Below are 27830 nucleotides of genomic sequence, written 5' to 3'. Positions count from 1 at the left end.
CTGAGGGACGGGAACGACCCTGAGGGGAAAATGGCGGCCCTGAGGCGGGGGGGGGAGTCTTGCTGTGAGGCGGGAAATGGTGGCCCTGAGGGAGAAAGGGCGGCCCTGAGGCGGGTTTGGCAGCTGCGCGGCGGGGACGGCGGCCCTGAGGAGGCCGCGCGGTGTGCGGGGGGAACCGCCGCCGCCAGAGGCGGAACGGCGCTGCCCCGGAACGCCGAGTGCGGCTCCGCCGGGCCCGGCCGGGCCCTGCGCCGCGCAGCACCGTCCCGCCGCCTTCCTGCGCCCGCCCCGCCGAGGCGCCGCTCGCCGCCCCGCGCCGCCCGGCCCGGCCATGCTGCGGCCGGAGCCCCTCTGCCTCCTCCTCCTCCTCCTCCTCCCGCACGCCGCCTGGGCCGCCTCCCCCGCTCCTCCGGCCACCCCGAGCCCGTTCAACGGCACGGAGGCGCCGCGGGCCACCGCGGGGAACGCGACCTGGCCGGGCCCGGCGCCGGCATCGCGGCGGCCGCCGGGCTCGGGGCTGCTGCCGGGCTCGGGGCTGCCGGTGCTGAAGCGGGCGGTGTATGTGCTGAGCGCCCTCTCGGCGCTGGCCGCGCTCTATTTCCTCCTGCGGGCGTTCCGGTGAGTGCGGGCCGGCCCGGTTCCCCCCCCGGCCCGGGGCCGTGCCGCTGCTTGTCCCGGTTTCCCCCCCTCCCTCTCCCTGCCAGGCCGGAGCTCTGCTTCCCTGTGCATCCCTCAGGCGGCGTGTGTGAAATGCTCTGGCAAATTCACGCCGCTATTAATGACCTGCGGTAATTAGCAGCGCTAAAACATCTCCCGGTCCGGCTGGTTTTGCCCGTGGACTCCCGGCTCCCTGCAGGCCCGTCCCGTGACCGCACACTCACCCTGCGCTCTCCGTGTCCCTCAGCCCTAGGTCGGAGGGACCCCGAGGTGAGCGCAGAACTCATTTCAGGTTGAAGAAACCGCAGCGGAAGAAATACGGCCTGCTGTCGAATTACGATGAGAACATAGAGATGGCCTCGTTCGACAGCGACGAGGACACGGTGTTTGAAACGAGAAACCTGAGGCGGTAAGCGGGTGTCGTGTGTGTTTTCCTCACGAGGGGCTGAGAGGCTCCTTTTCTAAAGGCGTGGGAGCTTTGGCACAGATCCTATAACCAGATCTGCATAAATTACACTTCTGCGTGTGGTCTCTCTGCGTTGGCACACAGACTTCATCTCGCCTTTCTTCATTTTCTGACCAGGCGCGCTGAAGGGGACGTACCCCGGTTTCTTTGGAGCACCCCTTGGTGCCTTGTGTTTCGCAGGCCCGTAGGAGGGAGAGACAGCCCGCACGGGCAGTCTGAGCCTCCCTGCGTCAGACAGGAAAACAAAAACTGTTCTTTTTTCAGTTTAGGAATTGCTGCCAAGTCACATTGCAGCTAAAACTCCCGGTCCCGTTGGGGCATCCGTTCCTGCTTTCGCAGCGATGTGCTTTCACCCCGCGGATCACGCGAGTCTGGTTTCTCTGGAGGATGCTGTTTTAAAGCTGAGGAGGAGCGGGGCTCACTGCCTGGCCTCTCGGCTCCCCCAGCTGTCTCCGTGTCACCTTGTACATCCTCACTCTGATGCTGGGCGTCTTCTTTTTCCAGATGATTTGGGACCAGCGGCACCGACTTCACAGACTGACCAAGGGGGTGCAAGTCCGGTGGAATCACCTTACCAGTGCTCAAATTTTATTTTTTTATATATGCTTATAATGACTATTAATTAAACACTTCCATAGCTGGGGCAGGGGAAAGGGGACCAAACCTGTTTTCTTCACACGCATTTTTGGGGAAAGGTGGAGCTGTAAGCTAAGTGATGCTGCACTGGGTGCTGTTAACTGCAGAGGGAGATGCTGAGGAAGACGTGACTCTGGAGAAATGCTCAGCGTTTGAAATCCTGCCGCTCTGGACTCCAGTGCTGCAGCTGCGTCTGCTGGCCCGTCGGTGACTGTGACAGTCAGCTCGAGGTGTCAAGACGACTGGATTTCTTTTGCGGGCTGATCCTCTTCATGCAGTATCGGGTTACTTCGTTAGGAATTGTCTCTGCAATCAGCTCTGAGCTGGGAGAGCTCTTGTTGTCTGTTACACTAGTGCGGTGGGTGTGGATAGTGTTGTGTTCAGAGACAGAACAGCTTTGGGAATGAGTTAATGCATCGAGTTTCATGTAGTCGCAGGGTTAGCAGCCACGGTAATGCAGGTCATTACGTGGGTTTACAGAGCAAAGACACGTTTACAAGGGAGAGGTGCCACTTAGCCCAGAGGAGCATTTCTCCAAAAGAACAGGGGGTTGTGTAGCCTGCGGGGCTGCGAGCAGAGTGTTCAGACCGTTCTGCCCAGCTCCCGCGGTGCTTTCACCAGAGAAACGTGTGACATCTGCCAAGCTGCTGGAGTGTGAGCTGCTGGCTCTGTCAGGAAGAGCCAGAGCACCGTGGTTTGAGTCGGAGCACCTGAACTGCTCGTGTGATGAGTGACCTGTCTCGGAGCATCTGATGACTGGAAAAGGAGGACCCGGACCCTATGAACTGGGATTCTTGAAGCTGCAGAGCCCTGGCTCAGAAATAATCTCCTTGAAGGGTACTGGAGTTTCACTCCACTTGCTGAAGCTCAAGCTACGTCCCGCCGTCAGCCCAGCAAACTGGGATGTTTCTGGGCAGCCCATTGCGTTGATATTTGGGTTCTTACTGCGTAAGGCCAAGATGTGAATGTGGGAGAAGGTCACAGTTAGGTGGATCTGCTGCTAAAATGGTAAAAACTGCTTGCGGAGCGCTCCTGTTTATGGCACGTTTCAGCCTTGAAGGGAAGGCCCTTCCTTGAAAACGATGGGCAGTGCAGACCTGTATCCTTAAGTCCCACTCCCACCCCAAACTGGTAGTGCCTTTGTTAGGAGAAGCTGAGGGAGTTGCCCTGCGGGCGGGGAGCTCCCTGCTTGACCTTGCCTTGAAGATGAAGGTAGAGAATGTCTCTGGAGTCATGGCTCCTTTCTTTCGGTTAGCAAATCCTCTGTAGGTAAGGGGACAACACTGACAACGAGAAGGGCTGAGCAGGAGGGATATCCTTGCCAGACAGCGAGGACGAACGGGTTTGCTGTGAGTCGCCCGGGAGCTCGGGCTCTAGCTGCTGCCCTGAAGTCCCTCCCGAGGCCGTGGGAGCGGTGAGGTCCTGGCGCCCGCCTGGGCGAGGGGCAGCGTTTCTCAGTGCAGAGGGGGTGAGGTTTCCTGGAGAAATGTCACCCCAGGTGCTGGCAGCTCTCTCTTGCACACGTGCAAAAGATTTTTAAATATATATATATTTTTAGTAATGCTGTCAAGTGAACACAGCGCTTGGATGTGCCCTAATTTCATATCATTTCTATCCTTTCATGCCTCTTTTAGGTACTTTCTGCTTGTTTGGCTGATGCAGAGATGAAAGCCTTCGCGGCGTTCCTCTGTGAGGACAGCAGCGATGGCTAAATCTGGCCGTTGCTGCCCCTCGGGTGATCAGAGAGCTGATTTGTTTGGTTCCTGGCGGTGTGTCTCCCTTGATCCTGCACAGGCTGGCAGGTCTATGCACACGCTGATAACTTTCTCTGGCTCTTCAACTCCCTCTGCAAAGTTGTTTCTTGCATTGTGCCAGGTAAACCCGACTGTATTTCAGTCCGCTGGCGTGCCCTGGCTCAGCGCTGGGACTGACACGCTCGCTGGCCTTCCTTTATCTGAGGCGACCGACTCGATCGTTTTTAGGCTCTGCTCTTCGTCGGACAGACGGTGTTTGTGATTTTGAAGCTTCCTTGCCTTGCAGGAGGGGATTATTTTTTTTTTTTTAATGTTAACAGTTGAATGATTTTGATCAAAGAGGGGACCTCAAGCCGTAGATTCTACCGTGGAAATAATTTTGATAGAGTTTGATTGTGCTGTAGTAGGTATTTAGAATTTGAGCAAGGGAAGCTGTGGGGGGACCCAGCCCGAGCACATAACGCGGCCCCTGGTGTGGCACTGTGTAGGTGAACGGTGCTGAGGGCCGGGCGGGTGTGCCAGCCCCGTGTCTGAGCACCACGGACGTGTTTACAGAGCCCTTCTGCTGCCCGCCTGTGCAGGGGTGCAGAGTAAAGAGCTGATGGTGGGGCTGTAGCGCGCAGCATCGCTCTCACTCCTGTTCTGATCCCATTTTGGCTGGAGGCAGGTTTGAGCTGGAACCAGTGACCCTGTGTGGCTGTTCCCATTTTCCCCTGAAGCATCCTGCATCTTGGGAGCGGTCGGTGGTCTGGATTTGCTCTTCGCAGGCCAAGATATTACATTCCTGCTCCGTTCTAAGTCATTGTTAAAGGCATTTTCTGAGAGGAGAAAACAAAGATGCTGATTACAGACCTGAGACTCCTTCGAGGACAAATCTATTGCTTGGCACAGCTGTTGCTGATCTCTGTTTCTCCTGGAAGGATAAATTGGAGTTGTCGCAGCAGCTTCCCCTCACAGCGGCGGAACAGTGCACCCATGGGCAATGAGCGTGAGGCCAGTGCAGGTTTTTCTAGGGGGTGGTGGTGGATCTTGCTAATAATAGTGGCTTTTAAAGCCTTGCATTATGTTTCTGTAAGAGAGCAGTTCAGCAGTTACTTCCATTATCGTTTTCGTTACTTTCTGTGTATTTGGTACCTGTGCTGATAGCCTAGTGGGTCTCTTTGCAACGGTTGGATCTTCCGGTAGTTTTTCCGAAGAGATTTAAACACACGGATGCAAACAGACGCCCGTGTGCTCTGAGCCAGCTCTGGCCTGGGAGCTGCAGGGCCGCGGCCGCGCAGGGCTCAGCTCCTGCGACCACGCGCCGCTGCTCGGAGGAACGGGCTCTGTCCCTGGGCGGGCTGATGCCTCACCAGCTACTGCTGCACTTTTCTTTCTCCAGAGTGGATCAGGGTGTTAGTGGGAGGCTCTGTGGACTCCGGCTGCCCTTTGCTGTTGGCCAGGGCTGATGCTTGCCAAAAGGCTGCCGGAGCAGGCGAGGAGGACCGAGAGCAGAGCCTGGGGCTCCCAACGACGCTGCGCGGTCGCCAGCCTGCGCGTGGCACAAGTGACTGCTACAGAGTCCGCCTGGAACAATCGCTGTTGTTTAAGCCAAAGCCTAATTTCAAAAGTTTACGTAATTGCCTCTGATCTTCTTGGAGGGCTGTATCGGATCCTCTGCTGCTGATCCTGAACTACCAGGGAAATCGACTGGGCCGTCTGCCGAGGTTAATGAGATTGACTGGGAGCGGTGCGAGCCTCAGCTCTCTGTCGTTCATAACGTGCTTCTGTTTTGTTTCATTTGTGCGTGTGACTGGAATGGGATCTGCCGCGCCGAAGTGCTGCGAGATGGACCTGTGGTCTGAGCAGATTGCCAAGAAGTCAATAAACCAGCACTTGAGTGCATTGTGTCGTCTGTGCTCTCAGGAATGGAGGAGGTAGTCTTCCACCCTCCCGCTTGAATTGTTGATTTATTTTTAAATAGCAACCAGTCCTGTATTGATCCATTGGTTTACTCTCGTTTACAGCTTCCCCCCCTCCATTGTATCTTGGAACAAATGAAATAAAGCGTTCCGTTTCCTCGGCGGCAGCGTGCGGGCCCGCCGGCAGTCGGGGTGGTTCTGTGGGGCCAGGTCGGTGCTTTTTGGAGCCTTTCTCCGCTCGTTGTCCCCGCGGAGCGTCGCCCCGCGCTCCGCTTGGCCACGCTTACACCCTGCTGCGTGGTAGATCCACGCTCCCCTCACTGCCTGCTGCCCACCTTCACCGATCGTCCTGGGGGTTGTTTCAATTTTCTAAAGTCTGCTCCCTTTCCTTTCTCTCTCTGTTTACGTTAATCCCTTTTCTGGTACAGAAGACTCAGTAAAATCCCTGCAGGGGTGATCGCAGCCTCTCCGCACAGAAGAACTGAGTGAGGTTTTGCTCATCTGGGAGTCGGGAAGGAGAGGCTGTCCCCTGGCCGGGGATGTCCCAGCCCCTCAGTGCCAAGAATTAAAGCCTGAGCGGAATTAAGGGCGTTCCCTGGTGCTCACACACCTGCTCTTGGCCCGCTCGCGGAGGAGCGTGGTTGTGCGGGTTTCGGTGCGTAGGTGAGTGGCACTGGGGAGACTGAAGCCCAGTCCCCCGTGTCTCTTGGGGTCGTGTCCCCGTGTCCTGCGCCCGGGAGGCCGCACGCTCCTCCTGGAGCACAGCACGGCTGCCAGGCTGTCACTGGCTCCGTGTTTCACCCCTGTTACTGGTGGGACTGGGGGGGGCAGCCGGTGGCAGGGCCAGGCTGGGGAGAAGGGCAACCCTGTAGATGGCACTCGCAGACCAGACATGCTGGCTGACGGGCACCGGCAGCGCCTGGCGAAGCTGAAAATAAATCCTGATGCCTTAAAAAGGCAAATCTGCCCTCAAGCAGCTCTCCGGGAACGAGGGGGAAGTGCCCTCTCAGGGTCTGGCTCTCCTGGCTTCGGGGTGGGGGGGCAGCAGGTTTTGGGGCGGCTCTTGGAGAAGGTTTCTCCCAGCTGCGCGTGCTGCTCCCGCCTCTGGCTTTATGGCAGCCGGATTTAACCTAACCCTGTTAGTACTTGTTCGCAAAGGCTTGTTATGATTCTGGGACGGGCAGAGTGTTCAGATACCCTCATTTGATTAAATTAAGCCGTAGGCTCCCTGCTCGCACGGGCGCTCGCAGCCGTGAGGGAGAGGCTTGTCTGTGCAGAGCTCAGAGTTGTCTTGGGCTGGTCCAAGGCTTGGCATAAACCCCAGCAGCGCTAAAGCCTGGCCTAGAGATTGCTCCCTTCTCCTCCAAGCCCGAGAGCCTCCGGTAAGCGCGGCACAGCCTCGCACAGGCGTGTGGAAACCCAGCCCTGGCGCAGCGGCGCCCTTTGGCGTGCACCCGCCCTTCCCTGGGGAGCGTGCTGGGCAAAATCACCTGCGGTGGTTAACGAAGGAGCGGCAGCGGCGCGGCAGGGCAGCCTTTCCAGCCCTGGCCTGAGGGAGGTGCTGGGACCTGCGGCGGGGCGCAGACCCAGCGCTTGCCCGTTTTCAGGCTCAGGGGGCTGGGAGCCCCCGTTAGCACCAAGGGCCGTGGCCTGCGCCTGCCGGACGAGCCGCAGGTGCGTTGGCCTCCACACCCTTCCCCGGGCACGCTTTCCCTCTGCTCTGGAATCTACCTCCTTGACAAAGGGCTCTGAAATCCAGGAATGAAACACCCTTTATCCCCAGCAAAACGCTCTTTCTCCCTTTTTCCCACCCTGAGTGACCAGAGGGACTCGGGCCATCTCACACCGTACAGCGACCAGGAATCTCACACACACCCCCTGAAAAGCCCAACTTTATACATGAACCATCTTCAAAAAACAGGTCTGGGTGCAGAGAGCTCGCTGCTACAGCCTGGGGCTGTCACTGCCGCCGAGCAGAGGCTCTGGCTGAGGTCTCCAGCCGGGGAGAAGTTGAGGCTGGTGCTGGCTGGGATTCCGGTCACAAACGCAAGCTGGCGGCATGGATCTGCTCTGAATTTATTTTAAACTCAAGTTAAAGTGCTCTTGATGCTTTGGATGCAAATTTCCTTCCTTGAAATGGGAACTGCAGGCCCTTTGCTGAGTGCTGGTAAGCTCTTTTGATTTCACCAGCCTGTTTGCTACTGCAGCATTGTACCTCGCCGCCGCGCTCCGCGGAGTGCAAAATAACCTCTGCGGCAGGTTTCTGGGGGAGGAACCGCCTCTTGGCTTTCTGGCGGCGTAGAAAAGCGCTTTTCTTGCTCTCTGCACCCAGACCTGTTTTTTGAAGATGGTTCATGTATAAAGTTGGGCTTTTCAGGGGGTGTGTGTGAGATTCCTGGTCGCTGTACGGTGTGAGATGGCCCGAGTCCCTCTGGTCACTCAGGGTGGGAAAAAGGGAGAAAGAGCGTTTTGCTGGGGATAAAGGGTGTTTCATTCCTGGATTTCAGAGCCCTTTGTCAAGGAGGTAGATTCCAGAGCAGGTGGGTGTCATCTGTCCGGGCAGATCTCCAGCCCTGGGTTAGGGACCAGCCAGCCAGCGTTACTGGTGTCACTGGGAGGGCACTGGGCCGGGGGTTGTTGTGTTCCACTTCTTGTGTTCATCTGGCTTCCCGCAGGTCACCTGTGCTTTAGATTTCACCTTTGTGAAACAGGGAGACATGAGGAATCTTCTTGCCGAGCAGCTTTAGGGACTTCGGGGGTGACCACGTCTCTTGGAAGTGGAACTTCCCCGCCCCCGTTTGTCGCTGCACTCACAACTTCGCTCCCGTGTGTCTGAAGGCACTGTCAGCGTCCCTCTGGCCCCGGGGCTCTTCGCAGGGAGTGTCTGGGCCAGTTTTCCTCGCCAAATGCCGCAGACGAGATGGTAGAGTTAATCCTGCAGTGCTCTGTGGGTACGGGAGCTGCTCTGCAATTGCGTCTCCGTGTTTATTGTGGGATAGAGGCTGCACGTTGGGAGGGTGGCTGGAAATGTTTGAAAACCTGCTGTAGAGCCGCCTCTGATGTCTTTTCTGTTCCACTCAACAAAGCTCCTCTACACAACTAGCAGGATTCTTCTGTATAAAAATTAGCTTTACTTAGTTGGCTTTTTGTCTAAATCCTTCTTCTGATCTTTATTTTTTTCCCTTACGTGATAGAAAGGTGAATGGAAGTGGCACTTCAGCCACAAAAGCCTTTCCTTTAGAAACGTTGGTTGTTTTTGTTTTAAAAATTTTTAAAGGGGGCTTTGCAGGGGAGACTGCAGAAGCATTTTCTTTTTAAGTTACACTGGGGAATAAAAGTATAAAGGAAAGAAATGATCATAACTGTACTGGCAACGGAACAATATTTTTTTTCGAGTACCAGAGCTAATTGAAGAAGGAATTCACACAACAATTTTTGCAATCTAAGGATGAGTAAACATTAAAGGGGATGCTGTACTTCTGATGCATGCTAATGTGTGACTGCATGCGTGGAAGGGAGAAGATGTCCCTAAAATTAAATTTGAGATGAACATCTCAGATGTTGCACTTCAGTATTTTCTTCTTTACGCCACCAGATCAAAGACACGAGCTAAAGCCCATGTCCAAGGATACCTGTTGAGAGGGTGAAACTTCAATGCACCTACGAGATAAAATTGCTAGAAAACAGGGATGTCTGGTCCAATTTGGTGGAAGTGTTTCCGTGGACTCTGGGATTGCTGTGGATCCGTACGGATCTTGTTTGCTTCCGCAGGGTTTCTTACGGCATCGGAGAGCCCCCTGCCCATGTAGACAATTACCAGCTGCTTTAATTAACATCAGTTTCTGGGACGTAGGCAAATGGGGGGCTGACATGTTAGAGCGCATTGCCCCGTTCCCAGTAATTGCGGCTCCTGGGTGTGCAGAGGTTTGTGTTGTCGCTTCCAGTGCCGGCAAATCCAACCGAAACGGCACCGAACTTGTGTGTGAACGTGCCCCCGCGCCGGCCGGTGCCTCCTCGCTCCCTCGCCTGCTGAAGCTTTTCCTGATTTTGACACGTTTCCATGCTGGCCGTGCTGCAAACAGCAGCAACTATTGTTGTCGGCACTCGGGGATCCTCTTGCTCTCTCTCTGCAATCAGAGCAATGCTCCTGTCTGCTGGTTAATAAGAGCTGGGAAATGGAAGTGTCGAGATTTGCAGGTTTTGCAGCTAGGAGAGACCATTATGTTCATCGTGCTCAGCCTCCCGCAGAGCACCGGCTGGTTTGTCCTTTTTTGTGCGCGGTGAGACTGAAGCTTTCTCTCGGAAAGGATGCCAGCCTTCGTCTCAAACAACTGAGTGGTGGAGCGTTTGCTGCATCCCTGATACGCTGCTAATACGTTCTGGTGGTTAATTACTCTCGCTCTTTTAAAGAAAAAAAAAAACCAAAACCCTCACGTACTTAAAATAATCCTAACGGTTTCATTGTTCGACCTGAGCTGAGTGCACGCTGCCCCCTCTCTCTGGCAGAGGGGGTGTAAATATTGTTTCTGATGGTGAAAAACCTGACGGGCGTTAACGCTGGGAACAGGCAGTCGGGGTTTGAGCCTCTGTGGGGGCCACGGTGTTGCTTTGCCTCCAGAGCCCTGGCAGGGCTGGGCAGGGGGTTTCACAGCGGTGCCTTCTCCAAGGACATCCCAGCTGGGGTCGGCTTCTCCAGTAAACGCGATTTTCCGCTCTCCCTGCCCGGCGTTTGCTCAGCCTGGGACAATCCTGCTCGTGACCAACCTGGTTTTTACACCCGGTGCTGCCCGTGGGTGCTGCCCGTGCCCCTGCCCCTCCCCGGGGCGTGTGGCAGAGGTGTCCCTGCAGGCCCCGTGCCCGTCGGGCACTGCCCGCGTTGTCACCCAGCTCTGGAGCATCAACGCCCGCCCGGAGGCTGCGTGGCCACGGTTTGTTCGTTCAGTTTTTGGGTGCATCCAACCTAAAGCAGGCCAGAGGCGTCGGCCTGGGCCACCTGCCCCCCGGCTCCCACAGCCCTGGGGAGTGACTCCAGCGGGACCTTTTCCCGGGGGGGCGGCGGGTCCCCGGCGGCAGCCGGCTGGGGAGTCTCCTCGGGGAACGGGGGGTCTCGGAAGCGGCGAGCGGGGCTGTGGCAGCGTGGTCATTGTGTGCAGCTGAAGGCACAGCGGGGCCCGGGGACGCGGAGCTTCCAATTCTCTGGTACCAGGGTATATTCTGATCTCTTTCTTTTTTTTTTTTTTTTTTTTCTGGTGTTATTTTAATCTTTTTCTCACATCCACATCAAACTCCCTCTTTCTGAAGAATGCAGAGAGGTATTAGGTTTGTGCCCTTTGTGAAATATAGCAAAGGTTTGAGATACTGCTTTTTTCTTTTAGAAGTGGAGGTTTTTATCCGTGTTATAACTTTAGCTTCTCCCCAGTCATCGTTTTGGCCTCTCAACTGGCTCAGATGAGTGCACTGAAAACGTTTTCTGTGTTTATTAGAGGAGGGGGGGACTACGTGTCCTTAATGAAGGTTCCCATTCCTTTCACACATGCGCGTGCAGGTACTGACTGGTGGCTCGGGCCGTTTCAGAAAGTGCTGTTCAAACCAAAATAACTTTTCCTCCTCCATCTGAAGCTGGCGGGAATGTCCCCGTTGGTTTCTCAGACTCCAGCTCGAGGTGTTCGTTATGTGCTGCTCCCGGGGCAGGCGTGTTTCCAGGAGTGTGTGAAGTCCCCGAGAGAGGCCGGATTTCGCTGGGAGCCGTGCAGGCACGTGGTCAGAGATGGCCCTTTCCCTCCAAAGTGCGTGTTTTCCACATAGAAAATAACATGGAAGGAACCTATTTTTAAATGAAGGGAGAATTAAGCGAGAAGTGATTTGCCAAAGGGCATCCAGGGAAGCGGTGGCAGATAGAACTGAAGTGAGATCCCCAGGTCTCAGCCCGCATCGGCCCCACCACTGGTTTTCTTCCCTGCTCTTTGGCAGCCCGCAGTGTCTTATGGGATAACCAGGACTTGGATCTCCATCCTCTCAAAAGAGGCGATTTAAGAAGATTTCTAGGGGAGCAAAGCTGCCAGCTTGCTCCTTGTCCGCCTCCCCTTCCCCTCCGTTTCTGCAGGTCACCTCTTTGCAGCCGAAGATGTTTTTCTCCCCCTTTCTCCATCCCCACACGCTCCTTTTAGAAGCTCTTTGCTCTCCTCACTTTCCCACAGCTCAGAGCCATTCTCCCAGCTTCAAAAGGTTTACTAATTACCCTAATGAGGTCAGGAGAGACCAAATGTTTCTGTGACTTAAAACAGGGGTGGGAGGGGGGAAATATCTTGACTTGTGCCTATACCGACGTGTCTGTGGGTAGGTAGCGTCTCTACCTCTGCTTGTGCTCCCCCACCTTCCCATCTCGAGCAGAAAAAAAGAAAATGTGGACAGAAGGTCTCAAATGTATCAAACAGCTTTTAAAAAGAAATTCCTTTTGCCTGTCAAAAGAACAAACAGATACACCAAAAACTGTCAGAATTAGTGTTGGAGTAATTGCAGAAGCTCTCCAAGGTTAATGCTCCATTAGCGAACAGCTCTCACGCAGCTAAAAGCCAGGACGAGACAGGTTGTCAAAGGCTTGCTGGAGATTAAAGAGCTGCGTTCCCAGCCTAAACTCTCTTGTGGATGTTGTTTGGAAGGGGAGGGAAGGGGGGGGTGTTTGTGGGATGAAGATAACACCAGCCATGGCTTGTGCTGCCGTGGCATCGCTGGAGAAGTGTGACCCGGAGCTGGAATGGTTTTCAGACCTCAGCGAGGTCCCTGTTCCCTGGGTCGTGGGGTTTTGGAGGGTTTGCTCCCACTTAAACACTCCACCGATTCTTTAGGTCGGTTAGGCCAAGTTTAAAAGCAAATCCTGGGGGCAGCGCCAGCCCTGAGTCTGCAGGCAGCCTGGAACGGCGGCGCGGGGCCGGGGAACCGTCCTGGGTTATTCCGAGTTGGAGACGCGCGGGGTCCGGGGAGCAGCGGGGTGCTGGTGGCCCTGCCGGGGTATCCGCTAGCCCAGCGGGATTTGCAGTGAGCAGTTTTAAATTGAATTGGGGCCTGACTTCATCTCCCAGGCCGGTGTAAGGCTCATTTAAATAGAATTGACCTTGATTTTTCTTTTGTAGAGGGAAGAAAAGCCATTCCTAACTTCCAGCGAGGCAGCACCCTCTGTGCCCCAAACGTTGCCCCGGGGGGGTGATTTACCAGCGCCTGGGAAGGCACAATAGCAGCCACGGGATCACGGTTTCATGCGGAGCTGGGTTTTCAGCATCTTCCAGCAAGGTAGTGACCTTTCTTAATGCCTGTGGGTCTGAGCTCTGGTTTTTACTTCTTATAAAGCGGAGCTTTGTCTAGGAGCATTTTACCCACGGCGAAAGGTGCATTTAGAGAGTCGAAAGAGGCAGTTAAGCTCGCGCAGCCTTGGAAATGCCACGCTGAGGACCAGCCCCAGCCATTTCCATCGCAACTTCCCTGCGTGTAAACAAATACCCACTCAAAAGAGGCCAGCGGGTTCCCGCCGCCGCTCTTGATCTGAATGCGGACAAGGCTGGCGTGGCTGTGTTCTCTGTCAGGGCTGTCGCTGCTTTAAAGCTATTATGATGGTGTTATGATAGTGCCTGAGATCCCTGCCAGGATCAGGGCTTTGTTATGTTGGATGCTCTGCGCACAGATGCTGAGAGCCAGTCCCCATGCCGTAGCGTGGCAGCCGCGGCTGAAAAGGCTGATGAGAGAATGGAGAAGGGGAGGAAAAAAATAAACATGTGTGAGGCAGAGCCTCGCCGAAGGGGCTGGCTGGAGAGCAGGGTGGTCCCGCGGCTCCCGCAGCCCTTCTGGGTGGTGGCTCTCTCCCGCCGGCGCCTCGGCCGCGGAGGAGACGGGGCTCCGGCAGCGCGGGGACGTCCCCTCGTGCCGCTGCACCCCGCGGCCGCGGGACCGGGGCCCCGAGCCTGGCGCCCGGCGTCGGCACGGCAGGACCCGCATGGCGACGGGCCCCTTCCTGGGAGCGAATGGCTGGGAGTGAACTCGAGGGGAGTCGGAGCTGCCTGCGAAGGGCCGGTGCGAGAGGCCTCTTGAAAAGAACAGCCGTGAGCAGAGGAAATGAACAATGTCATAATTAGAGAATTAAACCTTTCCTGTTCTTTTCTTTTCCTATCCTGATATCATTTGTAATGATTAGACCTTGGGTGCAGCGCAACCAGACAATGCAAGTCGTCTATACAAGAGCAAAACAAGACTCCTGCACAGACCCTGTCTCTTTATTAAGTTGATTTGCATTCATAATCTTCATTTGCCGTTATTATTTTTCCCCCTTGTGCTTAGTGAGTGGTATTAGCATAAAGTCCCTTTTTTCTTGTTTTCTATTCACGCTCAAGGTCAGAGACTTAGTGAGACACTGACGAAAACAATCTCTTCCTCACCCTCTTTTAATTCTTTGCAGAAACATGTCCTGGGGATTTTAACATAACAATTGATGGGAAAGGAGGGGGGAGACCTGAACAGAGCCCTTTCTGTGCTGGAAACGGGAGCTGCCCAAAAGAGAGATGCAAATCCACGAAAAGAAGAGAGGGGGGCGGAAAAAGATCTCGGAGCAGCACCAGTCCTGCCTCGTTTCTCTTAAATGGGAGAAGCTAATGGAGCGATCGCGCAGGCAGGTTTCCCGGAGCTGTGTTTGGAGCAGACTGTGCTGGCAGGGGGCTGCCGGGCACCTCCAGCACCCCCCCGGTCGCCTGCTGCCCCCCACCAACACCTCGCCAAGCGGGGAGCCCCAGCTGTGCTGGCCCACGCTCCCCACGTCAGCGTGCCGCGGCCAGGGCGCGCGGGGGAACGGGGCTCCCCCGGGGCTGGTTCTCCCGAGCGTCCCTTCTCTCGTTTCAGAGCCCCGCAGCTGGGGGTGCCCCGCTGGGGAGGCTCTGGAGGGGTGCAGCTGGAGCGGGGCGGTCGGAAGGGACCCGCGGCGTCCCGCTGCCATCGCCGGGTCCGCAGCCCCCGCGGCGGGAGCAGGTGACGCTCTCTAGCGGGGAGTGGGGGGCTCCGGGGGCCCATTTCTGAGCTGGGGAAGGGGCAGGGGTCTGCCGGGGAAAGCCCCGGCTCCTCTCGTTCCTGCCGGCTGGGCCCGTTCGGTGCGTGGCGCCAGCCCACCCTCTGCTTCCTCACCCTGCGGGCCGGGGGCAGAGCTCCCACGGGCAGCTGGTGGCCCCGGGAGCACAGCTGAGTCGCGGAGGGTCTGGTTCCGCTGGGGGGGGAAGGTTGAAGGAGGAGGAAAAAGTGAAAACCGCCAGGCGCTCGCTGCGGGAGCGGCCCCCCGGGCAGCCCCTCTCCCTGGCCGTGGGGCAGGCGGGCACGGGCCGGTTTCGGGCTGGTGACCAGCTCCTCGGAGCTGCCGGCAGGTCTGACGCTGCGCCCAGAGTCGGGCACGTGCGTGTGGGACGGGACGAAGGGACGAAGGGACGAGGCCGGCGCCCGCGCTCTGCCCCGCGGCCGGACCCTGCCGCTCCGGTGACACCGGGCACGGAGCGAAAATCCCCTTCGAGGGCCCGGGGTGTTGGCAGGCGGAGGGAGGGGGAGTGGGGAATCGATTCCTTCTTCCTGTGGCGATTTTAACGTATAAAACCGTTTGAATCCCCAGTCTTGGGGGTGAACCCTTGGCGTGAAGCCGGGCGTGGGGGCTGGATCGTGGCAGATGGCGGCTGCTGCCACTGATGGTCCCAACTCTCCCGAGTGACCCCGGGAACGGGAGGAATCAACTTCAGGAGCCGTGAAACATCTGATGGCCGGGCTGGAAATGGGGCTGGAATGGCGGGCGGTGGCTGAGATACGGATGTTGTCTGGTGCTGCGAGTGGGTTTGCTGCGCACAGAAATACGTCTTATTTTACAGAATTGGTAGGTTGCTTTTTTTCCTGAGGATGCTTCAGGGCTTTCAGCGCTCAGATGCGATGTGAGTATTTTCATGCCCCTTTAATGCTTCACTAAACAGTTTGAGATGCTGCCTCTTAATGCCCCAGTAAAGCACAGAATGCTCTAGAGCGGAAAGAGCACGCGAGGGAAAGGAGGGTGATGGAAAAAGAGAAGAAAAGAGACTGTGAGGAGAGACAAAACCAGGGAGAAGTCATCTTTTCCCTTTCCTTTCTCTCTCTGCATGTACCCAGGCCTCGCTGTCGTGAAGGCAGGTGGGTGCTGAGGGTCCCCCCCACCTTCTGCTGCTCCCCCAGGGAAGGAGCTGTGCTTCGCCCACCGTCTCCCAGCCCTTCCTGGGCTCCATCCCGAAACCGATGGGCACGCTGCAAGGGGAGAAGATGGTCCCTGGGCCGCTGGAGCGAGACACGGGTCGTGACTCTGCTTCGGGCCCCGGGGAGGGATGGTGGGGGGGTGGATGTTTGGGTTTTGTCAGCCTTTTCCTGACCTGGGTGCTGGTCTCTGGCGTGCGGACTCCTGGGTGGGAGCCCCACGGCCCACGCTGTCCTCGGCGTGTGTGTTCCCAAAGGTGCTAAACCCAGGGAGAGGACGAGGGCAGGGGGAGAAGGAGAGACGCAAAGTTTCAACCCAGCAAGGCAAAGTTTGTGTCTCCTCCCGACCAGCGCCGAGGGGAGTCGCCGGCTCTCCTGTTGTTAATTCAAGTCATTAAATTTCCTGCACTCTGTGTATTCCTCCCCGGCACCGCTTGCCCTGTCTGTTTGATCTGTAAGTACCAAAAGTACCGCCTCGGGCTGCAACATCCGCATCCTCGGTCGCCATAGGAACGGGAGCTGGGGCTCCCCCGCGCCCCGCTCCCCCGGGGCCCAGCTCCTGGGGCTGCGTCTAATGAGCCTCTGAAGTCAGGCTTATCAAGGCCGGGCTACACGGCCCCCAAGGCCGGCGCGCTCTGCGGCAGGCTGCTGCTAACCTGAAAGGTAGAGTTTTTGTCTGAGCCGGGAAGCACAAAGACAGAGGTTATTGGTGTCAAAGAACTTGCAGATTGAGAGGCTAAACTGCTATTACATTTTTCTTAGCAGTGGGGAGTTCAAAACCAGGAGGAGGGAAGGGGAGAGCTTCGGCGGGGAAGGCGCAGGCTTGGAGCTGGAGCCAATTATTGCCGGGCAGGGTGGGAGGAAGAGGAGGAAGATGATGGAGATGTCTGCGACAGGGAGGGCGGGTGGGGAGGCTGGAGGGGGGCGAGGCTCAGGGCGTGCTTCGTCGCCCTGCCACCGATGTGTTGTAGGAGCCCGGCTGCTGGCGGGGACGAGGTGCAGCCCTCGGCTTCCCACCTGTAAAACGGGGCCGTTAATCCCCGTGTTTCCCCTAAAGCCTCTGTCGGCGCTTCCAGCTGTAAACGCTCTGGCGGGAGTTCACCCGTTACCTCTAGGTACTTACCTCGGGGCTGGTTTTCCTCGGGATACCCCTGGCCTGTAGCCAAACAACCCTGGCTCGGGTAAGAGCCCCCCCAGGCTCTGCCCGCGGGGTCCTGGGGCCGGTCTCGGGGCTCCGCTGCCGGCCCAGGGCACAAGGGCTGCGCCCGTGCTCCCCCTCGCCGCGGCTCTGAGCGCTCGAGCGCCTGCGCTCACGGGGCTCAGCCCGGCACCAAACAGGCCCTTTTTTGAGGCCGACGGGGTGGGCAGCGTGCAGGGGCTCCGAGACCCACCGGGGCAGCCCCGGGATCTCCTCTGGAGACGCTTCGTGCGCTCGGGGTGCGGATGGTGCCGCCGCGATCGCCCGCGCCAGAGCAGCACGGCGCTGCTCGAGGAGCTTCCTACCCGCGTCCAGGCCCAGCAAGGGGGGACGGTGACCTTTTCCGAAAAAAGGGCATTTTTCAACGCAGCTTTCTACCCCGTACCCCCACAGCCCCTGCCCCGCGGTGGCCCCGGCACCGCTGCAGTCGCCACGGTCCCCGGGGTGGGCACGTCCCGCTGGGATTCGAGCAGCCCTGGGGAGTCTGAGCCGCGACGGCAGGCGGGGTCCGGGGCAAGCCGCGGCCCCGGGGCGGCTCTGCCCCCGCGGGACACGGCCCAGGGCCGCGGGTTGTGGCCCCTGCTCCCCCCGACCCCGTGACTGATGTGCTGGAGCCGCCTGACTCCCCCCGTAACACCTACACTTTCTAATTGCTGACAGTTATTTACTGTAAAGACAGGAGCACACGCACCACCAACTCTGACAACTCGTGTCAAAACCCCACAAGAAACCGCATCTTTATGTCTTTATTTATTTCCCCTCTTTTCCTAAACAGATCTATTTTCTCTCCCCTCGCAGTGCCGCGTTCCCGCCGGTGGGTGCGTTGGTGCCGTGGGGTTCCTGCGCCCCCAACCCCACCCCGGGAGCCCTGGCGGGCGCGGGGCAGAGCTGCCCTCGCCCCCCTTTCCCCAGCCCATGCCTGGCTGGGCGCTGACGGACGGGTGCAAACCTACGTACCGTGGATCCCACCGCACGCCTGCTTGTTTATTTGCTGTCTTTCAGCCCCTCGATGTTCAAACATAATTGGTTCTGCTCGGAGCAGTAAACAATGATGTGCAATGCATCAGTGAGCCCTAAATGGCACCTACACGCAATTAAAATAATTGGGCGCGTACCTAGCTCTGATTTCACCCCCCCTCCCGTGTTGCTTTTCTCTCTTCGTCTTCTTTTTTCTTCACCTTTTGTTGCAGCTCGGCAGCCCGTCGCCCCGCTCCCCGCCTGCCTCCTCTCGGAGCAGGGGCCAGCGCCGGAGCCTTTTCTCGGGCGGCGCAGGGCGAGGTGCTGCGCCGTGGACTGGGGGGGGCCGGGGCCGCTCGCCTTGGCCTCCGCACAAGTGCAGAATGAGTTCTCCAACGCGCGAGCGAGATGATATTCCAGCCCAGGCCCATGAAATATAATGAAGGCCCAAGGGACTGTACCAGCTCCGTGGTTAAAAATGATGCTGTTATATTTAGACAAGGTAACTAGAGGCCCCTCTGGACAGCGAGGAGTACAATTTTTTGTTTAATGATTCCATAATCTGATATAATATTGGGCCTGTAAGACATAATGAAGACCTGGGGGAGTTTACATCTTTGCAGCATTAAAGGGCCTCTGCTCGGGGACACAGACAGGTGGAGGTTTGAACTTTGATGCAGTCAAACATGTTTTTCTCTGGATTTGTTTGACATGATTGAGAGGGAATCCAGCAGCCGCAGGGAGAGGGCAAAATGGTTCCAAACGCAGCAGCGCTTAAACCAAACCCAGGCAGCTGGTTTGCTTGCGCCGAGGGTGGGTGCCAGGAGCTGGGGGGGCCTGTCCGGGCTCGGCGGTGTGCTGGGACCCGCGCGGCCCGGGGCACGGTCCCGGCGCTGCCCGCGGAGCGGGACGAGCGGGCGCAGCGCGAGGGGAACGGCGCGGTCTGGAGAGCGAGGACGCTCCTACCTCGAGTCAAGGCATGTTTTTGCAAACACCCGAGGTGGTTTTAAGTGGTTTAAGCGGTTATAGCCCTGCCTGGGCATCGCCGCACCTGCGGCAGCTCATGGTGGAGCGTCTTGGGAAGAGCAGCGCCGGTCCCCGAGCCGGCTGCACCCCACCTCTCCCGGGGTGAAGCTGCCTCCTCGCACCACTCCTGGCCGCGGTGAGCTCCAGCCCAGCGTGGGAGCTTCGCTGACGGGACCAAAGCTGCCGAGGAATGCGCGTGGGGCAGAGCCTGCACCCTGCTTTTGTGATCGGGGTGATAACGGGGCGAGGGTTGTTTGGCGACTGCCAGCCAGCGGGGCGACGCTGGCACAGCAACGCTGAATGTGTCCCAACATTGTCCATAAATCTCTCCTCTCTGCCCCGTTTGGTGCCGGAGGGTTTGTCCCCCACCTTGGGGGACCTGTGGCAATGCCTCTGCGGGTGCCACCGCATCTCGGTGAGGAGGAAACCCTCCGGTGAGAACCCACCGGGGCGGCCCTGCCTGCGCCGGGACCCTCCCCGGTGTGCGCATGTCTGGGTTTCAGTGCTGGGAGATAACCTAATCCCATTTAGGCTTGGCGAGAGCTGGCGGATTCCTCCCCTGGGAGCCAGCGCGCGGCGGGGGGGTGGTCTGTAATGAATTCCTATCATTCCAGCACAAAGGTAGCTTACAGGAGTGCTCGCTGCAGAAAATATTAGGGTCGCTGCCCTATCATCCCTCGGAGACATCCGTTGTAGATCAGTGATTCCTGCCTGCTGACAGGCAGGCGGCCCTGGGAGGGCAGAGCAGGCCTCGCCTGCCCGGGGAAAACGCCTTTTCTGCCAGACGGAGGGTTTTAACGTCCTGCCCGGGGCTGCGTTCGCCCGTGTCGCCCCGCGTGGGGCATCGCTGGTCCCTGCTGTCCCCGGTTTGTTATTTATCCGCATTTCCGCAGCTCCTCGGGGGTCCCGTCACAGGCGTGAAGAGGGAGCCGGGGGGGGGCCTTGGCCTCGTGCCGCGCTCGGGGAGCTCAGCCCATGGACAGGAGCATCGTCCCCAGGCCTGGGCTGCGCGGGGGCAGCCCCGGGGGCAGGTTTGGGGAGGGAGAGCTTGGGGAAGTCACCCCGGGGGTCCCTGTGGCAGGGGGTCCCCAGGAGCCATGTCCCCTGCCAGGGCCTGTTCCAGCTTCCTGCTCTCCCTCCCCTCTTACCTTTATTTATTTCATTTATTTTTCCTCCGTGGAAAACGACATAATGAAACCTGCCCCCTTCAAGACGGGCTGTAATACGGTTTCGTGGCTCGGGCCGGGATGCTTCACCTCGGGAGCTGCCAATCCGTCTCTGTCAAGCTGTCAGCCCTGATGTGTTGGCGCGTTGGCTGGAGCCGCGCTGCAATTCAAAGTGGATTAACTCTTCGGGCTGCCCTCCCCTCCTCCCCTTCCCATTCCACTTGGGTGGGTTCAGGCCAAACAAAAAATCGCTTTTCCCCTGCGCTTTCCATATTCAAAAGCTCCCGGAGCTCGGCCGGGCCCCTGTGGGCGAGCGGGATGGTGGCGGGGGGCTGCGGTGCTCCGGGTGCCGGGGGGGGTCAGGGCCCAGCGGTGCTGGGAGAGGGACGCTGCGCCCGGGGCTGTGTGGCCGTGGCACCGCGCCGTGGCCTTGGCCCAGCCGCTAACGGGGGCTTCTGGGGATGGCCTGTGCTGGCCGGGGCGGGGACAGGGGTCCCCTGCTCTTGGGAGGGGCAAGGGGCTGCAGACCCCCCCTCCCCGCCAAGCCCCCGGCTGTTCAGCTGAGCTGCTGCTGCTGAGCCCCGGCTGGCTGGGAGCTGTGGGGCTGGGAGCTGTGGGGCTGGGAACTGGGGACTGGGAGCTGTGGGGCTGGGAGCTGTGGGGCTGGGAACTGGGGACTGGGAGCTGTGGGGCTGGGAACTGGGGACTGGGAGCTGTGGGGCTGGGAGCTGTGGGGCTGGGAACTGGGGACTGGGAGCTGTGGGGCTGGGAGCTGTGGGGCTGGGAACTGGGGACTGGGAGCTGTGGGGCTGGGAACTGGGGACTGGGAGCTGGGGACTGGGGTTTGTGGGGCCGGAGGGGCTGTGGGGCTGGGGGCTGAGGGTCTTTTCTTGTCTTCCCAGTGGATAAAACTTCCCCCAAGCAAAGCCGCGGCAGCGGGAGGGGCCGGGGCCGTGCGGAGCCTTTGTGCCGGGCAGGCCTGAGCCCGCGGTGATGGGCGCTGCCTCCCCGCCCGCGGGGGCCGGGCCCAGCACCGGGCAGGATGCGGCCCCGGCCCGGGCAGCCCGCCGAGGGGCACCGGCACTAGGGGGGGGTGTTGGATAAGCGATGAGGTGCCGCTCGGCTCCGCGCTGCTGCTGCTGCTGCTGCACGCCCGGCCTCAACTTTGGGTGAAAACCCACGAGATTTTGGAATTACGGACCTTTGGGGTTTCACCCGGGCTCTGGGCAGCCGTAGCGCTGCCCCGCGGGTCGGCCGTGGGCTGTGGGATCTCCTCCATCACCCGGGCGAGGGCTCGGGGGGGCCCACGGTCACCCCGCCGCTCCCGCGCCGCGCCGGGCCTGAGCGGGGCTCCGAGCCTCGGGCGGCCCGGCCCGGGGCCGGTATCGCGGCACACGGGGCCCTCCCCGACCGGGCGGCGGCGGGCCGGGGCCGGGGCGCAGCGCTGCCCGAGGGCTGGCAGGGCGCAGATCGGTGCGAGCTGCCCCTGGCCTCGCGGGCCGTCCGTCTGTCCGTCCTGTGCAAGCTGCCCCTGGCCTCGCGGGCCGTCCGTCTGTCCGTCCTGTGCAAGCTGCTCCTGGCCTCGCGGGCCGTCCGTCTGTCCGTCCTGTGCGAGCTGCTCCTGGCCTCGCGGGCCGTCCGTCTGTCCGTGTGCCGCTCGCCTGCCCGGGGGCTGCCCGGCTGTCTGTCCGTCCCTGGCGAGCCCTCGCCCGGCTGCGGGGGCCGCGCTGGCACCGGGGCGGTGCCGGTTGGGCTCAGCCCCCGCGGGGTTCGCTGCCCGCGGCCGAGGCGCCGGGGCTGCGGAGGGTTCCGGGCGGAGGCCGGCGGGCGGATTCGTTGCCGGGGTACGGACGGGGAGCTGGAGGCTTGGCACAAAGAGCTGCTGCCTTGCCCGCATTTCGCCCCGTTGGGGGTTTGGATGAACTCAGCTCAGCTCCTCCGGGAACTTAAACAAACCCGCGGGCTGCGGGAGGAGCGGGGTCAGCGCGGCCGGGGCCTGCTCCCCACCCACAGCCCCGATACCCCCGTCTGCCCGCCCGGGGGGGGGTTTGTCCGGGAGGCAGCTGCCCCAGCCCTGCCCGGGCTGAATGTGTGAGCAAAGCCACCCCCCAGGAAAGAGAGCCTGGGCCTCGGAGCGGGCCTGGGCCTGGGCCTGGCCCCCCCGGGGAAATGGCTGCGGGCAGGCGGGTGCCCACCCCGGCCAGCGCTCCCACCCGCCCCAGGAGGGCAGGGAGCCTCGCGGATAAAATAAACCAAATACCTGTGTCCCCCGTCCCCCCACCCCGTTCCCTCGGCGCTGCCGCAGGACGGCGGAGGTGGCGGCGGGACGGGGGGGACAGGGCTCGGAGCAGAGCTCCAGGGTCCCGGGAGGACGCGGCTGCCGAGGGAGCGCGTCCCCGGGGTGAGCGACGCTGGGCTGCGAGACGGGGTCACGGGCTCCGCTCCCCCCTCCCGTGAGCGTTACCCCCACCTGACCGAGAGACACCCCGACACCCCCCCGTGCCTCAGTTTCCCGTGCCGCAGCGGCGCGGTTTTCACTGGGCCGGCAGTAGAGGTGTCAGCCACATTAGTCCCCAGGTGACATTCTGCACCGTTTCCCACCCCTTGTTGCGAAGGGGCTGTGGTTTAATTAATTTTTGCAAATTGCTTTGAGGACGGCTGCTGGGGGAGGCGCGCGGAGGCCCAGCGCCCGCAGCTCGCGGGGGGCCGCGGCGGGTGCGAATTGCCACCGCGCTCGCCCGTGCCGGCACGGCTGCGGCGTGGGACACGTGGCAGCCGGGGGAAGGTTTGTCTGCAGCTGGATTTGGGGGCCGAGGGTTTCACAAGCGTCGGATGAGGCAGCGAAACCTGCCCGGTGCTGCTGGGGGAAGGGGTGCGCCTGCTCCGGGCAGGGGGGGCAGCGCCCGGGGGGCCCCAGGCAGAGCGTGTGGGTGCGGGAGAGGTTTGGACATTCCCCCCTTGGGTCCCACCCTGGTTTGGGGGTGTCCCGGCCTTCCCGCGGAGGGGGGGGACCCGCACAACTCTGGGCTCAGCGGCGCAGCCGGCTTTGGGTCAGAACTGTGGGGTTTTGCACCGCCGCCTCTGCTTGTTTGGAAGGGATTCCCGAAATAACGGGGGGGCTGTGGGGGGGCCCCGGGGGCCTCTCCCGGCTGACAAAACCCGGGCGCTCGAGCTGGGCCTCAGCGCAGCCGCGTTGACCGGCGGCCCACTACGCTGCACCCCCAGCCCCGTGAACTTGGGGTCATCCCTCCGCATCGGGGACCCCGAGGGACGGGCCCCCCCGCGCCGACACGGCCCGGCCCCTGTCCCCAGTGAGTGGCCCCGTGCCCCGGGCAGTCGCCCCATGCCCCCCCCGCGGCAGCTCGACCCGACGGGACGGGTGTCTCTGGGCACGGCCGCTGTCGGCCACGGGCAAACCGCTCCGGTGCGGCCCTCGCCGCCGGCCTGGGCCGGGGGGGCTGGCGAGGGGCTGCCCGCTGCCGGGTGCCGCCGAAGCGGGCAGGGTGCCAGCATCCTCGTCCGAGCCGCCTCCCAGGCAGGGCCTGGGGCATCACGGCGCTCGGCTCCAGCCGCCCCGGGAGATGGAGGAGCCACCGTGGCAGCTCGCCGCAGCGGCTCATCGCCCTCGCCGCGTGGCTACTGGCCTCGTGCCTGCTTGCCAGCCCGGCGAGGGGAGCAGCCGCTCCCTGCCCGTGATCGGGAGCTTTGCCACCAGCACCGGCACGGCTCAGGGGAGCAGAGAGGCCCGAGCTGACAGCGGCCACTAACGAGCCGGCGGTAACGCGCTCGTGGCTCTTCGTTACTTTGGGGTTTCTGACGTTCGGGTCAGTTGATGGATTTGTCTCTTCCCCACTTCGTGTCCTCCCCCTCCCCTGCTGGTGGCTGCCCGGGACCAGCCGTAAATTAGCCCTTAATTTCTCACATGTGTCTTTACTTAAATAGCAAACGTGCTAAACAGCAAACCGCCCCCTGCCCGCCCCCTCCCCGGCCTCTGGGGCATTTGGGGGGGTCGATGCCGGGAGCCGGGGCATCGGCACGGCCCTGCCACCGCCCCCCCACCGCGGATGGACCCCGCTGCCCCCCGGGATCCCCCCCGCGCCCCGACCCTGCGGCTGCGCGAGGTTTGTGCTCAGCCTGGGAAAGCTCCGAGGGACCCGCCTGGGCCCCTTTTTTTCCTGTTGCAGCTAAATTATAACCAGGCTTTGCGAGGAGGCGGCGGGCTTGCCTCTGCGCCGGCTCGTCCCAGGCGTTTCTGCTGCCACTCTTCACCTTTTAAGTGGGAAGTTTTTTCTTTCGGTAGCAAATATTTTCCATAATTTCTAGGCTGATACAATTAAAGCTGAAGAAGACGGGTGTAAATTATACCTCCCTGCAACCAGCCTCACCCCCCTAGAGTAGCTAGGGGCTGGAAATAGGAGGATTTGTGATAATTAAGGCAAATAGTTGTTTTTGTTTGGTAAGAAAAACAACCCGGTGCTGTTAGAAAGAAGGCAAGAAAAACCATAGAAAATGTTTTCCTTCCAATTACCAAGAAAGGGGGAAGAAAAAGTCGTTACATGCAAAGCTGATGCTGGGCTCTGCGCCTGGCAGAGACGTGCAGAGACTAAACCGGGCCTGGGCTGGGAAGCAAAAGCCCGTCGGGGAGCTGGGTGGCACCGGTTATCCGCGGCGTTTCCTCACGCTCTCCCCGTTTTCCAGCCAGTTTGATCCGTGACCTCCCGCAGCTCCAGGGGAGCACGAGCTGTTGCGCTGGGCTGGGCTGGGCTGAGCTGGGCTGAGCTGGGCTGAGCTGGGTTTACCCCTCCTGGCGCTTCCCGCGTCTTGCCTGCGTGGGCAGAGAAATCCTGAGGTGTGGGGGGGTGGCGGGACCCGCCGGCGCTGCCCAGCGCCCGCCGCGGCCCCTCGGTGCAGCCACGTTTTGCCAGACGGGCGCAGATGCGCAGGCCGGGGGGTGCTGGGGGGGGTGTGTGGAACCGGCCCCCCCCAAACCGTGGCTGACCAGAATCAGTCCCCGCCGCCGAAGGCAGCGCAATGGTCCGTTCATTGTTTCTGTTTCTCGAGCCACAAAATAACTGTGGAATTGATTAGTCTCGAGGGATATGGTGAAGCTTGATTAATTTAGTAATTATTACTTCAAGGTATTTCCCTCCACAAGGGCCCGATCCTGAGCCAAAGCCCTTTGGGGACCCTCGGCAGCCTTCGGGGCGCGGGGGGGCCACGGTGCAGGGTGACCCGTGGGGCAGGACGGCCCCTCGCTCCGCAGGGGGGTCCCCGGTCCCCGCGTGCCCCCGAGGGCCGGAACGCCGAGCTCAGCGCCGTGGCCTGGAGCAGGGACCGGGGAAACGGCCCGCGCGCTCGGCAGCTTCACCTGCTCTCTCCAGCTCCGGGGGCTGGGCTGGTGCCAGGCGCTGCCTCTCCTGGCGCCCGCGGAGCTTTGGGCAGGGCTGTGGCACCGCCGGCTCCCGAGGACCCGGCGCTGGGCAGCTCACGGCTTCGCTCTTTGGGCTGAATTTCTCAGTCAAGGCGTCTTTTCCGTTAATTTCAGCTGAATTTGTTTAGCTGTCTCCAAGAACAAGGCTTGGAAACAAGACTTCTTTTTTTTTTTTTTTTTTGTTTGTGTTAAAATATTCTAGTGACCTTTTCTTTCAACAGCCCGAGCACCCGGTGCCTGGAGGAGGGACCCGGGGCCTGGCACGGGGCCTGGCACGGAGCGTGCCTCGCCGATCCTCCTGCCCTCGGCCACGGGCTCCTGCCGGTGTCGTTCCCGGTTTCCAAACGCCCGGCGTGGAGTGGGGTGGCCGGTTGGGAGCGCTCGGGGCTCTGAAGCCTCCTCCACGCCTGCCCACCGGCGCTGCGCTCCCTTCCCGCTCTTTGGCTTTCTCGATTACGTTGGACATCCAAGGGGTTTTGGTCTCAATTGGCATTTGCGAGTCTCCTGCCGGCAGCCGCCATCCCGCTGCGAGGATTCAGCCTTCGGGAGTGGGAACCAGTTCCCCAGCAGCTCCTGCACTGGTCTGGCGGGCGGGCCGCGTGCTCTGGCCCCGCCGGTGGTCCCGCCGGCAGCGGGGACCCCTCCGGTACCGCGGGGGGAACCGTCCCTCCGCCTGCCCCCGGTCTCAGAGCCCCACGAGCGGCCGCAGAGCTCGGGGCTCGAGGCGCTGATCCGGGGTTGCTCCCTTGGGGTGTTTCCCTTTGGATTTTGCTCGTTGGGGATGTTTGGGCAGCTGAAGCCCCCGGAGTGGCTCTGCCCCTCGCCGCGAGCAAACCAGCTGCAGGAACCCACCGCGGCTGCGCTGGGCCCAGCTGGAGCCACCCCCAGGAAAACCTTCCAGCTGCCCCAAGAAGGTTTTTCCGTGGCCTCAGCAGCCTCCGGGTGGTCCGGCCTCGGGGGCTTCAGATCCCGAGACATCCCCGATGCGGGTGGGGTCAGCCCCGGTTTCTTGCCCAGCTGCAGGTCGCCCCCAAAGGTCCCCCCCAGAGGCCTCCCCGGGGCTGTGCCGCTCGGCCGGGCTCTGCTGGGGCTCCCGTCGCCGTCCCCGTGCTGGCCGCAGCCGCGTGCCGGGGAGGGACCAGCGCCGGCCCCGTCGCCGAGGCCGGAAAGGCTTTTAGCAGCTTGGCTTGATAAATGAAAACAAATAAACTTGATAGACAAGTGGACAGCTTTATGATAGCTTCCCCCTGGCAGGGAGAAAGATGGGTTGTCGGTGCCTTGATAGAGAAATATCTCACCGGGAGTCGGCTGAGGAGACGTGTAACCTTGATGGCGGAGGATGAGGAGTTGGCTGCGCAGAGGACGCCCCGGCAGCGTTATTCAGAAATAATTCCGCCTTTATTTGTTTTACTTTTTGACGAAGTGGTGGGGGGGGGGGGGGGGGGGGGGGGAGGGAGGAGGGCTGCAGAGCCCCACAGTTCATTGAGTTTTTCAAAATAGATTCGCTAAATAAATAATGAGGCCGATCCATATTTTATTTATATCCCCCCTATCTACATGCAGCGCTGGAGGTGTTTTACAAGGGACCTCTTTCTCCCTTTTAAAGCTAACAAACTCCAAACTAAAAGCACATTAGACAGAGGCGGATTTACAAGGGTATTTAGATGCCGCAGCGGAGCGACGGGCGGCGCGCGGGGTTTGCGGGGGCACCTCGGCTCCCGCTGCCTTTCACCGGCACCTTCTTGCTCTTGAGACTCCAACCGGAGGCAGTTTTGCCCCCGGAGGCACCTCGGGCGCGCAGGGGCTGCCCCGGGGGGGATGAAACACTCGGGGGGGGGAATCGGGACTCACCACGGGGTCCCCGGGGGGAGGGTTTGGGGTCTGCCCGTGTCTGTGGTTCATGTTTTTAAGTTTTCTGAACTTGGGGGGGACCTGGCGGGGTCGGGGAGCCGCGAGGGTCCTGCCCCGCTGAGCACCAGCCGTGCCGGGCGGCCCGGGCTCGGCGCTGCGGCCGAAAATCCCACCGGCGTGTTCCGTGGGGTCGAGCTGCGGCCTCGCCGGTGCCGGTGCTGGTGTTGGTGCCAGTGCTGGTGTTGGTGCCGGTGTTGGTGGTGCCGGTGTTGGTGGTGCCGGTGTTGGTGCGGTGTTGGTGCCGGTGTTGCTGGTGCCGGTGCCAGTGTTGGTGGTGCCGGTGTTGGTGGTGCCGGTGTTGGTGCCGGTGTTGCTGGTGCCGGTGTTGGTGGTGCCGGTGTTGGTGGTGCCGGTGCCGGCTGCGCGAGGCGAGGCCGCGGGCGGAGGTGCCGCGTTGCTCACGCCGGCGTTTTCCGAGGGCTCGGCAGAGACGTTAATGCAAATTATTGTTTAATTTTAGCCCTGGATTGGAGGTGAAAAAAATAATGTCCGTGCTG

At 60.4% G+C, this 27830-nt stretch overlaps 1 protein-coding gene across 2 annotated transcripts in view; it reads left to right on the top strand.

Annotated features, from left to right (window-relative positions):
- The first annotated feature begins 283 nt into the window (after nt 1-283).
- LOC141970866 (ephrin-A2) overlaps nt 284-27830 on the top strand; it is a 74785-nt gene continuing 47238 nt past the window's right edge. Inside the window, exons 1-2 of one of the 2 annotated variants that reach the window (XM_074927792.1) lie at nt 284-618; nt 950-1066. In XM_074927792.1, coding sequence (XP_074783893.1) covers nt 332-618; nt 950-1066 — 404 coding nt within the window. In that variant the 5' untranslated portion in view covers nt 284-331. Of the gene's footprint in view, nt 619-904; nt 1067-27830 lie in introns of both variants that reach the window. The other variant, XM_074927791.1, reaches the window with a different exon arrangement.

Source organism: Athene noctua, chromosome 27, assembly GCF_965140245.1.
Source record: "Athene noctua chromosome 27, bAthNoc1.hap1.1, whole genome shotgun sequence".
NCBI lineage: Eukaryota > Metazoa > Chordata > Aves > Strigiformes > Strigidae > Athene > Athene noctua.
The sequence above is the reverse complement of the archived record's forward strand: the minus strand, read 5'-3'. Positions and strand labels throughout refer to the sequence as shown.